This window comes from Hemiscyllium ocellatum, chromosome 21 (assembly GCF_020745735.1).
Source record: "Hemiscyllium ocellatum isolate sHemOce1 chromosome 21, sHemOce1.pat.X.cur, whole genome shotgun sequence".
NCBI classification, from domain to species: Eukaryota; Metazoa; Chordata; class Chondrichthyes; order Orectolobiformes; family Hemiscylliidae; genus Hemiscyllium; species Hemiscyllium ocellatum.
The window spans coordinates 42,318,024-42,330,928 of record NC_083421.1 but is presented as its reverse complement, the minus strand read 5'-3'; the positions used below and the strand labels follow the sequence as shown (position 1 = coordinate 42,330,928).

General features: G+C 38.0%; 1 protein-coding gene across 4 annotated transcripts in view; it reads right to left on the bottom strand.

The window, feature by feature from the left end:
* The window catches only part of rc3h2 (ring finger and CCCH-type domains 2), a 113,723-nt gene that overhangs the window by 18,062 nt on the left and 82,756 nt on the right, over positions 1-12,905 (bottom strand). For all 4 annotated transcript variants that reach the window (XM_060841382.1, XM_060841379.1, XM_060841381.1 and 1 more), the window contains 2 exons: positions 1,971-2,175; positions 694-790 (listed from right to left, as the gene is read on the bottom strand). In XM_060841382.1, coding sequence (XP_060697365.1) covers positions 694-790; positions 1,971-2,175 — 302 coding nt within the window. The remainder of the gene's footprint in view (positions 1-693; positions 791-1,970; positions 2,176-12,905) is intronic.

Sequence of the window (12,905 nt, the reverse complement as noted above, 5' to 3'; positions counted from 1 at the left end):
AATCTCTTGCCTCCGTATTTTCTGCAATAGCCTACCATGGGGAACCTTATCAGATGCTTTAATGAAAACCACATAAATCCCTTTACCCTCATCCATCTGTTTGATCACCTTCTCAAAGAACTCAATAAGGTTTGTGAGGCACAACCTACCCTTTACAAAACCGTGTTATCTATCCCTAATCAAATTATTCCTTTCTAGATGATTATAAATCCTACCTCTTAATTCTTTCCAACACTTCACCCACAACTGAAGGAAGGCTCAGTGGTCTATAATTACCAGGGTCGTGTCTACTACCCTTCCTAAACAAGCGGACATTTGCTATCCTCCAGTCTTCTGGCACTACTCCTGTAAACAATGATGACATAAAGCTCAAAGCCAAAAGTTCTGCAATCTTCTCCCTAGCTTCCCAGAGAATCCTAGGACAAATCCCATCTGGCCCAAGGGACTTACGTTTTTTTAAAAGAAAGAAAATCCATCTTTTAAAATAAATAACCACTGAATATTTTATTTTGCTCTGCAGGAAGGCTTACAAAAATAATTCCACCTCACCATAGTTTTCCACCGAAGTAATTACATTTAAATTAGTTCAATTAGTTGATGGGCGATGATTTAATAGAGACAGAGATTAAGATATTGGACAAGAAAATGCACAAAATAATTAGACTGTTAAAACTAATGGTATTTTATCGTTACCTGTTTAAGTATTGGCCATTAGTAGAATTCGATCCATATGAAAGGACATGGGAATTCCAATTACTAGAATCTGCATGGCTAACATGTGGACTATAGTCTGTGGAAGACATTTTAAAATTTCAGTAATTTGAGCTTGGATTTAAAAAGTCATGATTAAAAATTTGTACTTCATCTGTTACACAATATTTCATCAGAAACAATGCTCGAGAGAAAGAAACTGAAGAGCAAATTAGTACATTGTTACAAAATTTCATGGACTCATTTCAGATGCTTAATTTCCAAAATTAAGCTCTTCTCTTGTAACCTCCCTACCCTGGAAGGAAATTTTCAGAAAAGATATAATGTCTTCTATGAATATACAAGTACATTGCATTTAAATATTACATTACATGGTTTGGCATCCAAGAACATAATAATCATGAGTGACAAAATAAGTAGCTGATCGGTTAATGTGTTTTTTCTTAAATGCAAGTAACTGTGGTCTTTAAAACAAGAATTTCAAAAATCATTTTTAAGGTTGAATAAAATTCATAAAGGATTACAGGAAAATATTTAAAACTTTTAGTAATTATTTGTGCTGTAAGTAATTATTGTTGTATATTCTACAATCAAAGATATAGCCATAATGTTATTCCTTTAATCCAGCATATTAAACAAGCATTTAAGAAAATCAGCCAACCCAGGACAACAGAAGTTACTGGATCTATCTGAAGTCTGAATTAAAGTCATGCTTACAAAAATAGAGATGTACACAATAGCTTATAGACATTAAATGAGTTATAAAAGGAAAGCTACCATTTTAATTTTACATGTAACACTTCTTTTTCCTTTACCACCATTTTCTAAATAACTGGACTAGGGACAAAACAGCTGGTGGAACTTAAATCTAAATTAAAAAAGCTAGTCTCAGTAATGGTGACCATGACTACTATGAAATCACTTGTTGTGAAAGCATATCTGATTCACTAATGTCCATTAGGAGAAAGGCATCCACATTCTTTATCCAGTCTCGCCTACGTGATTCCAGATCTACAGCAATGCGGTTGACTTTTAACCACCTTTGTAATGGCCAAACAATCCATTCCATTCAACAGCAATTAGAGCTGAATGAGAAATGCTGGCCTTGCCAGTAACACCTACAATCTTTGAAAGAATAAGAGAACACCCAAGTTTGAAGTAATTTTCATTTAGGTTTACATTTTAAAAACTTATAAATAAACTTAACTGTATAAAAAATGGTTTTCCCTATTACTAGGGAACTTATAGATTGAACAAACCTGTTATACTAATTGGCTTTGTAGCACTTCCTTGGGAAGCTGTAGCCTGGACTGGGTCTGTATTATGATAACCTGTGCGGGCAGACCTAGAAATTGCACCCCACTTAGAGATGATCGGTCCGTCACCAAATGGAATTATGGGATCTTCATCCTTTGCCCTTCTCTGAGAATCAAACAGATTTAGCCGTCGTTTCACATTAAGGTCCTGAAAAGGTCAAGGATGTTGTGAAAAGTGAAACATTTGAAATAGCCAACCTACAAGTTTTCAAAAAGATATTATTCACAAACTTTAAGCATTAGATGTATAGTCAATACTTTAAATTCTTTCATTGTTGATAAAATCTCAATGCTAGCGGATGAGACATCTCGATTCCTATCCTACTTCTTCACCAAAGAAGTGTTTACAAAGATTCCTGTGCAGTTAATTAGTCACCATTACAAACAGAATTTGGATACCTGAATAGAAAACTGCTATAAACAGTATGTGCACTTTGATTGAACATCTGTTTTATTGAGTTTTCCATCCTCTCAGCTTATGTTCAAGATAAATACAACTAGAAAGCAGAATATCTACACAAATGTCAACCGTGACTGTGACAAGAGTCAAAGCAGTTAGTTCAAGTTTCACACCAGAGACTTGAATACATTAATCTAGACTAACAATCCAGTGCAGTACTGAAATGATACTTTCAAATGAGACATGTAAATAATGGGTAAATCTGCTCTCTCAGGTGAATGTAAACAATATTTGAGGAGGAGCAAACATAGAAAATATAAATAGGACTAAACCATTCAGCCCTTCAAGCCTGCTCTACCATTCAATATGATCATAGTTAATCATCCAGCTCACTACTGTTTCCACTATTGCACCAAACCTTATAATGCCCTTCCACGTATTAGCTCAACCACTGCATGATCATCCATGATCACATTGAAGGTTGAGGAGGCTTGAAGGGCCAAATGGTCTAATCCGGTTTTTATTTTAGCATCATGTAATTATTACCATATTTGTTAGATCTAAACTAATTGTGCACTTTTGACGTGAAATTACGATTGTAACCTAAAGTACTTGGTCATATCCTGAGATTATGAAAAGAACTGCAGAAGTTCAAGTCTCTACCCCTTTTTTAAGGCTGTGCAATGCAGTAAGTAAAGGCATATTTTGATAGGATACTGCAAAATTTATTACTTAATGCTGCAGTTACTTGGTTTCAGTCAGGTGGTCACATAAAAAACACATTGTCTTAACTGTTCCTTCATTGGTCAAGGGGAGAGAAAACATTGGTTATTTAAAATTCACTGCAACCATCTGCAAGGATGGTGAGTAAGTTTCTTAAACTGAAGTCCATCTACATACTGACTGTGCTGATAGGAAGGCACTTACAGGTTCTGAGTCTAAGAAAGAATAGTGAGCATTGCACTGAGCATTCAACTACTGACGTTAAATTGGAGAAAATGTCATTGATGAAGCAGCTGAAGATAGTTGAAGCTGTGGCATTAATCTGAAGAACACCTGCATCAATGTCCTGGGGCTATGATGATTGATCGTCAATGGCCTTAATTATCTTCTTTCCTCCTAGGCATACCTCTAACCATTGGAGAGAATTCCCCACACCCTTCACTAAAAATCCTTATTTGGAGATGCAGGTGTTGGACTGGGGTGTACAAAATTAAAAATCTCACAACACCAGGTTATAGTCCATCAGGTGGTTGTGGACTTCATCAGATTGTGGTTGTCCACAACTACCTGATGAAGGGGGCAACACTCCAAAAGCTAGTGCTTCCAATTAAACCTGTTGGACTATAACCTGGTGTTATATGATTTTTAACTAAAAATCCTTGATGTCATACTAATAAAGTATCTATAAATAATATTTGACATGGTGATAATCAGCTCGCTGAGTGGATTATTAAACATCTATAAAGCTATTTTGCCCTAAATTTTCCTTAAAGATAAATCTAGTAAACATTGTGGGAAGGAACTGCAACCAATTCTAGGATGGAGCAATACATATCAGCAATTCCTAGTTATGAATAATAATTTGACAGAACAGAACCTGAGCTGTGCTGAAAATAAGTGCCCAGTCCATATCTTATGACCCACAACGGTAAGGTATCTCAGAATTTTTGAGCAATAGGTGAAGCTTAACACTGTACTATGTAGTATCCATAGGTCTGATTCAAAGAATTACATTGACAAGTATGATTTGGAGTGGCCGGTGTTGGACTGGGGTGGACAAAGTTATAAATCACACAACACCAGTTTATGTCCAACAGGTTTATTTAAAAGCACCAGCTTTCAGAGCGCTGCTCCTTCATCAGATGGTTGGAGATTAAGATCATGCTCATCGAATTAAAAGGAGTTCATTGTCATGGAGATGTGATACAGTAAACAATCTTAGATTGAAACTTTCATCTTTCATAATTGGTTATGCTGGCTTCTGTTCTTTGATATGTAAATCCCAGAACTACTTTCAAATTATATTCTCAAGATAGCGCAGCTTTTTAAACAATAGGTGTGAAGTCTGTCTGTGTTCTAATGCTATGTCAGACTGAAAAAACCCTTTGTTGTTTGAGAGTTTTACAAGGATTCATGCAGATTCTGAGCAAAATAAAACGTAATTCTGCAAAAACAAATTCACCCAACCAGCTTATATGTGCGCGCATGTCCGAGTGACAGATTGAACGTGCATGTGAGTGTGAGAGTGCACGTGAGAGTGTGAGAGAGTATAATGGGGTATGGTGTAAGTGCTTATAAGAGTGTGTGTGTGTGCATATGAGAGAGAGCTTGCATATAAGGGAGGGTCTGTTAGGTGGGAGAGAGCAGAAACCCAAGGTCCCAATTGAGGCCATTCCCATGGGTATCAGCTTCTGCTCAGCCACTCTGCATTGTTGCTTGTCCAGAAGTCTGCCTTGGACGACGGTCGCCAGAAGTTGAGGCCGAATGTCCCAGACTGCTGAAAATGTTCCCTGACAGGGAGGGAACACTCCTGCTTGGTGATTGTTGTGCACTGTCCATTCATCCGTTGTCAAGAGTCAATAGGTGCAGGAGTAGGCCATTCGGCGCTTCGAACCACAATTCATTATGATCATGGCTGATCATCCACAATCAGTATCCTGTTCCTGCCTTATCCCCATAACCTTTGAGTCCACTATCTTTAAGTGGTCTATCCATCTCTTTCTTGAAAGTATCCCACAACTTGGTCTCCACTGCATTGTGGGGCAGAGGATTCCACATATCCACTACTCTCTGGGTGAAGAAGGTTTTCCTCAACTCTGTGCTAAATGGCATACCCCTTATTTTTAAACTACGTCCTCTGGTTCTGGACTCACCCATCAACAAAACATGCTTCCTGTCTCCAATCTTTTAATAATTTTATACGTCTCAATCAGATCCCCTCTCATCTTTCTAAACTCAAGCAAATACAAGCCCAGTCGCTCTAATCTTTCAACATATGATAGTCCTGCCATTCCGGGAATTGACCTAGTGAACCTGCGCTGCACTCCCTCAATAGACAGACTGTCCTTCCTCAAAGTTGGAGACCAAAACTGCACACAATACTCCAGGTGCGGTCTCACCACGGCCTGTACAGCTGCAGAAGGACCTCCTTGCTCCTATACTCAATTCCTTGTGTTATGAAGGCCAGCATGCCATTAGCTTTCTTCACTGTCTGCTGTACCTGCATGCTTGCTTTCATTGACTGATTACAAGAACACCTAGATCTTGTCCTTCACTGCCTGTTGTACTTCCCCTTTACCTAATTTGACTCCATTTAGATAGTAATCTGACTTCCTGTTCTTGCCACCAAAGTGGATACACCACACATTTATCTACATTAAATTGCATCTGCCATGCATCCGTCCACTCACCTAGCCTGTCCAAATCATCCTGTATTCTCATAACATCCTCCTCACACTTCACCCTGCCACCCAACTTTGTGTCATCAGCAAATTTGCTAATATTACTTTTAATGCTTTCATCTATATCATTGATGTATACTGTAAACAACTCCGGTCCCTGCACCGAAACTTGTGGTACCCCACTAGTCACCTCCTGCCATTCCAAAGGGACCCATTTATCACTATTCTTGGCTTCCTGTCAGCCAGCCAATTTTCATAGCATCTGCTCACTCTTATTAATGTACCATCCCTCAGGATGTCCTTGCTTGCAGTATACAAGATAGACCAAATTGGCAGAATCACATGAGTACTCACTAAGTAAGTGTAATGCTGTCAATCTGTCGCTCCTACATGTGCACACACACACACACACACACACACACACACACAAGCTTATGGGGTGAATTTGTTTTTGCAGAATTAAGTTTTATTTTGCTCAAGGTCTGCATGAATCCTTGTAAAACTCTCAAACTATACAGAGGATTTGTCAATCCGACAAAGCAGGGTACACAGACAGACTTCACACCTATTGTTTAAAAAGCTGAGCTATTTTGAGAATGTAATTTAAAAGTAGTTCTGGGATTTACTTATCAAAGAACAGAAAGCAGCATATCCAATTATAAAAGATGAAAGTGTCAATCTAAGATTGTTTACTGTATCACATCTCCAGGACAATGAACTCATTAATTCTGTGAGCATGATCTTAACCTCCACAACCACCTGATGAAGGAACAGTGCTCTGAAAGCTAGTGCTTCCAAATAAACCTGTTGGGTATAAGCTGGTGTTGTGTGATTTATAACTTTGTCCACCCCAGTCCAACATCGGCACCTCCAAATCGTACTTGTCAATGTAATTCTTTGAATTTTTAATTCTTTTATTATGGCGGCACAGGAGGTGCCCAAAGGTGCCACCATTAGATTAAAATTAGACAGATCCATTCAACAGTCTAATAACAGCGAGGAAGAAGCTGTTCTTGAACCTGTTGGTGCACGCCTTCTGTACTTTGCACCTAACAGAAGAGGGTGGAAGAGAGTATTACCAGGTAGTAAGTGTCTTTGATGACATTGGGAGCCTTTCCACAGTAACAAGTAGTGTAAATGGAGTCCATGGAGAGGAGGTTGACTTCTGTAATGGTCTGGGACTGTGCATACAAGTTTCTGTAGTTTCTTACTGTCCTAGGCAGAGCAGTTGCCGTACCAAGCAGTTATCCATTTGCTAATGTTGGCTGATACTTAACTGCAAATTAAATTTTGAATCAGGCAAGTTGTCTCTGGTCAAGGCAATGCCCTGAGAAATAACATGGAGAATGCTAGATGAAATGCTTATCCCTCCCTTCAGTCTTGTTTTTTCATACAATATTTTCAGCAAGTTCAACTGCTAAAATCTACCATATCACGATTCATGCAAATAGCATGCTGGAACCCAAATTCCGCTATTTCCAGAATCTTCACACAAGTTGAAGATTTCAAAAGGAGTACACAAAATTTCCAAATTAACCTGATTTTCAGTCCCAAGTTGATAGAAAGCGGCACAGTAGCTCATTGGTAAGCACTGCTGCCTCACAGCTCCAGGGTCCTAGGTTCAATTCCCGCCTGTCTCTGTGGAGTTTGCACATTATCCCTGTGTCTGTGTGGGTTTCCTCCCACAAACCAAAGATGTGCAGATCAGGTGAATTAGAAATGCTAAATTGCCCACAGCATTAGGTGCGTTAGTCAGGGATAAATATAGGGGAGGGGAAGGGGATCGGGTAGGTTTCTCTTCGGAGGGGCGGTGTGGACTTGTTGGGCTGAAGGGCCTGTTTCCACACTGTAGAGAATCTAATCTAATCACGTTTCTGTACTTAACAAAAATTACTATACATTACAAGTAATTAGATTGTAGCTAAGGAAAACAGTTATAAACGGTCAGCACATAACACTAAAAATTAAAACTCTAACTCCCTTATAAGCTTCCCTTTATACACAGATTAACGTAGATAGGAAACAAAAGCATGGTCAGAGGGAAAACTGGGAAAGCAAAAATTTGTTCATCTAGTTCTTTTTGATCAGATTTATTCTCAACCTTCCTTATCTGAAGGATTCCATGGATTTGCAATAGATACTAGATGGCTGGTTCATCTATGAAAGATCACTGACTTATCAATTTAAAATGTCACAACAACCACAGAATAAAGATAAACTAGTTTTCTTCTGGTTTAAAAAGGGCTTTGACTGCAGTGAACAGACACAATTCTCCTCAGCTTTTGGAGATCTAATCACCACTCTATCTTGCTCCGAGCCCCAGGTATTCAGTTACCCAGAACCAAATTACATGGTCGTTGGCAAGCAGACATTCTTGACCATTAAAACCGGTCATTAGTCCATAGACCAATCAATTTCTTGTTGTCAACCACTATTATAATACAGAACCCCTTGTCACCAGTTCAACTGCAGTCCAATCTTCAATTACTGCTTATTGAGGCAGCTATTTAAATCATGCTTGCCATGATCATCCAGTTATCATCTTGTCAGAATATGCAGTAATCATTTAAATAGTTGGTTTTTAAAACAGTTCTTCGCATTTTAGTCCACAATTTTAAAAAAGCATAAAAGGACGAAGATACACAGTCTTTACAACCACCTAGTTATTTTCCAAAAATTACTTCTGCTTTCATCTGCAGAGTAAGCAATTTTGCAAAGGGATAGCTTGATAACTAATAAAGGCCTTATCCACAGAATAGAAAACTTTACAGGTTCAACAAGTACAGCATAAAATGAAAACATTAAAATGACAACGATTAAAATAAGTTTATTACTGAATTGAAAAGGTAGATTTTAATGCGACATCAATATAGTGCCTTTAACATTGTAGACAGCACATGTGTTGTGGCAGAATGCTTGACAGAAGTAAAAAACAAAGAGGGTATGTGACCAAAACCTTATTCAAAAAGAGGTAGATTTTAAGATCTATTTATAAAGAAAAAAGGGAATTCCAGAGCTTAGGGCCTAAATAGCTGAAGGAACAGACATCAATAGAGGAGTGATATAAATCAAGATTGTGCAAGAGGGAAAATTGTACAAGTACAGAGACTGCAGATGGTATTCTGGGTGAGAGAGTGCGGTTTAAGGGAGACACTTAAAAGAAGAAATTAAGAGTTAAACGGAGGAAATATAAATTTTTCAACAAGTAATACAAAAAAATGTTTAAAGTAAAAATCTGAACTTAAAAGATTATATCATAAAATGTAGTAGTGTCATAGAGATGTACAGCACAAAAACAGACCCTTCAGTCCAAACTAATCCATGCCAACAAGAAATCCGAACCTAATCTAGTCCCATTTGCTAGCACTTGGCCCATATCCCTCTAAACCCTTCTTATTTATATACCCATCCAGATGCCTTTTAAATGTACCAACCTCCACCACTTCTTCTGGCAGCTCATTCCATACATGCACCACCCTCTGCGTGAGAACATTGCCCCTTAGGTCTCCCTGGATCGTCGGAGGCTGAGGAGTGACCTCATAGAGGTTAATAAAATTATGAGGAGCATGGATAGGATAAATAGACAAAGTCTTTTCCCTGGGGTGTGGGGAGTCCAGAACTAGAAGGCATCGGTTTAGGGTGAGCGGAAAAAGATAATAAAAAGGGACACATTTGCAGACTACTATGGCCTGAAAAATCTAGATTACAATGCTACACTAATACAAATGATATTTTCCCACGTAAGCATCACTATTTTATCTTTTACAATTAAAAAGTAATATATTTGCACTCAAGGATGCAGTCTCTAAATTGACATAGGGATCCCACAACCATTGATAGCTTAGTCATGTATTTTCTATTAGCTTAGTGCATTTTATTGCTATTTCACTCTGAGAGGCATTAAATCGCGTCCTCACCTGTTTTCACCCAATACAAATCCCACCCCAACCCTCATCCCATGGGCATAGACAGCATCTGTCAAGGAGCTACTCAAAGCAAGAAGTGACTTCAGGATGTAAGAAAACCAAGAGTAAAAATAAGGTACTACATTAGTCACAGGTGTTAATCTTAATGCATATTGGGACAGTCAAGTTTACAGAGGTAGCCATTAGGAAGAATTTAAAGAGTGCCTTTCTGAGTGTTCTAAACCTAAAATATTCTTTAAAAAAATTTCATTGTGGAACCAATCAAGGATTAGGCTACTTTAGATCCGGTACACGTATAATGAAGCAGATTTTAAAATGATCTCCAAGTAAAAGATTCCCTAGGATACAGTGATCAAAACATGGTAGAATTTAGCATTCTTTTTGAGAGTGAGAAATGTGGGTCAGGAACGACTGTGCTACATGAAAATTAAGGTAATACAAAGAAATGAGGACAGACTTGACCTCGAGTGAACGTGGAAAGGAGTTTAGCAAAAAAAAACTGTTGATGAGTAATGGTAGACACTAAGAAAATAATTTCTGACACACAACATAGATCTCTCAGTAAAGGAGGATGATTCTGGGAAGGGGATAAACTGACCGTAGTTAGCAAAGGAAGTTAAAGGTAGTATTAAACTGAAAGAATAAAAAACTATGTGGCAAAAATTCGTGGTAAACCAGAGGATTGGGAAAGTTGTAAAAGCCAACAAAAGATAACCAAAGAATAATAGAGGAAGAAAATAAACAATGAAGGTAAACCATCAATAATATAAAACACAGACAGTAAGAGCTTCTTTAAAATGTGTAAAAAGGAAAAACATAATCAAAAGTGAACATATTTCCTGAGCCTTATTCTCTCAGGACCTAATAGAAAACCAGGAAAAGGCAGAGATATAAATAAATAACTTGTGTCAGTCTTCATGGTAGAGGACATTAATAGCATTCCAAAATACTAAATAAATAGATGAAAAAAACAAGGAAAGAAATACAATGTCTAGTACTGGAGAAAACGTACTAGAGAAACCAGTAGGGCCAAAGGCTGATAGGTCCTCTGGACCTGATGAATTACACCTTGGGATACTAAAAGAAGCAGCTATAGAAATAGTGCATGCAAAAGTAGTAATTTTCCAAAAATCCATGGGTTCAGGAAAAGTCCTGGATGACTGTTGCTAGGAATGGAGGGCTCGAGTTATAAAAATAGGCTGAATAGACTGTGACTTTTTTCACTGGAGCATAGGAGGTTGAGAGATGACACTATAGAGATTTATAAGCTCATGAAAGGGTATAAATAAGGTGAATAGCAAAAGATGTTTTCCCCAAGGTGTGGGAGTTCAAAACTAGAGGGCATATTTTTAAGGTGAGAGGAAAAAGATTTAAACAGGACATGAGGGGCAACTTTTTTTTTACAGAATGCGTGAATGAACTGCCAGAGGAAGTGATGAATGCAGGTACAATTACAACTTTTAAAAACATTTGGGCAAGTACATGAAGAGAAAAGTTTGGAGTGATCTAGACCAAATGCAGGCAGGTGGGACTAGAATCGTTTAGAACATGGCCAGCATGCACTACTTGGACTTAAGGGTCTGTTTCCATGCTGTATGACTTTGACAATTTTCCAGTCATAATGTAACATTCTTATTCAAAAAGGAAAGGACACAAAAAAAAGTAAATACTGGGAAAATATTAAGAGTCTATTAGAAAGAGTGCATAATAGAATCAAGTAGAATCAACGTGGCTTCATGAAGGAGAAATCATGCCTGACAAATTTAATACGTTTCTTTGAGATGGTAACAGGCAAGGTAAGCAAATGTGAACCAATAGTTGTATTATATTTGGATTCATAAAAATGTTTGAGAAAGGCACCACACAAGACTATTTAATAAGATAAAAGTCCAAGGTGTTGGCAGCAATATATTAGCATGGATAGAGGATGGGGACAATTCAGCATGGCAACCTGCAACTAGTTGACTGCCACAGGATCAGTGCTGGGAACACAATTATTTACAATATATATTAAGATTTGAATGACGGAAGTGAATGGTCTATCACCAAGTTTGCAAATGACAAAAATAGGTCAAAAAGTTAAAATAATAGGTAAAAACCTTACAGATAGAATATAATGTGGGAAAATGTGAAGCCATTACCTTTGGTAGAAAGAACAGAAAATCTGAATATTATTTAAATTGTGTAAGACTGCAAAAAACTATAGCAGGAAGGAATTGGAGGGTCCTCGCGCATGAATCATAAAACAATAGCATCCAAGTTCAGCAGGTAATATGGAAGGGAAATGAATTGTTGGCCTTTATTCGAAGGCAATGGAGGTGAAAAATAGGAAAGTCTTGTTAAAACCATACAAGTCACGGCTGGAAAACCACGAACAGTTTGGAACCTGTTGTCTAAGATGAGATATACTGGCTCATAATGGAATTTTGCATGGCTTTTAACTGTTAATTTGATAATATTTTGTAAAGTTAAACCTAGAGAGAGATTTAAATCAGCAAAATCACAACATCAAATTAAGATAGGGAATACAGAATGACTAGAGAAATTGAGGGTTTGGTTGAGAAATAGAAGGAAGCATCTGTCAGTTACAGACGGGAGAGATCGAGAGAATCATTAGAAGAGCATAAAGGCAGTAGGAGTATACTGAAGAGGGAAATCAAGAGGGCAAAAAGGGGACATGAGATAGCTTTGGCAAATAGGGTTAAAGAGAACCCAATGAGTTTTTACCAACACATTAAGTACAAAAGGGTAATTAGGGAGCGAATAGTGTCCCTCAAAGATCAGAAAGGCAGCCTTTGTGTGAAGCCACAGGAGATGGGGGAGATACTAAACGAGTATTTTGCATCAGTGCTTACGGTGCAGAAGGACATGGAAGATATAGAATGTAGGGAAATAGATGGTGATATCTTGAAAAATGTCCATATTACAGAGGAGGAAGTGCTTGCTGGCTTGAAACACAAAAGTGGATAAATCCCTAGGACCTGATCAGGTGCACCCTAGAACTCTGTGGGAAGCTAGAGAAGTGATTGCTGGGCCTCTTGCTGAGATACTTGTATCATCGAAAGTCACAGGTGAGGTGCCGGAAGACTGGAAGTTGGCTAAATCGGTACCATTACTTAAGAAAGGTGGTGAAGACAAGCCAGGGAAT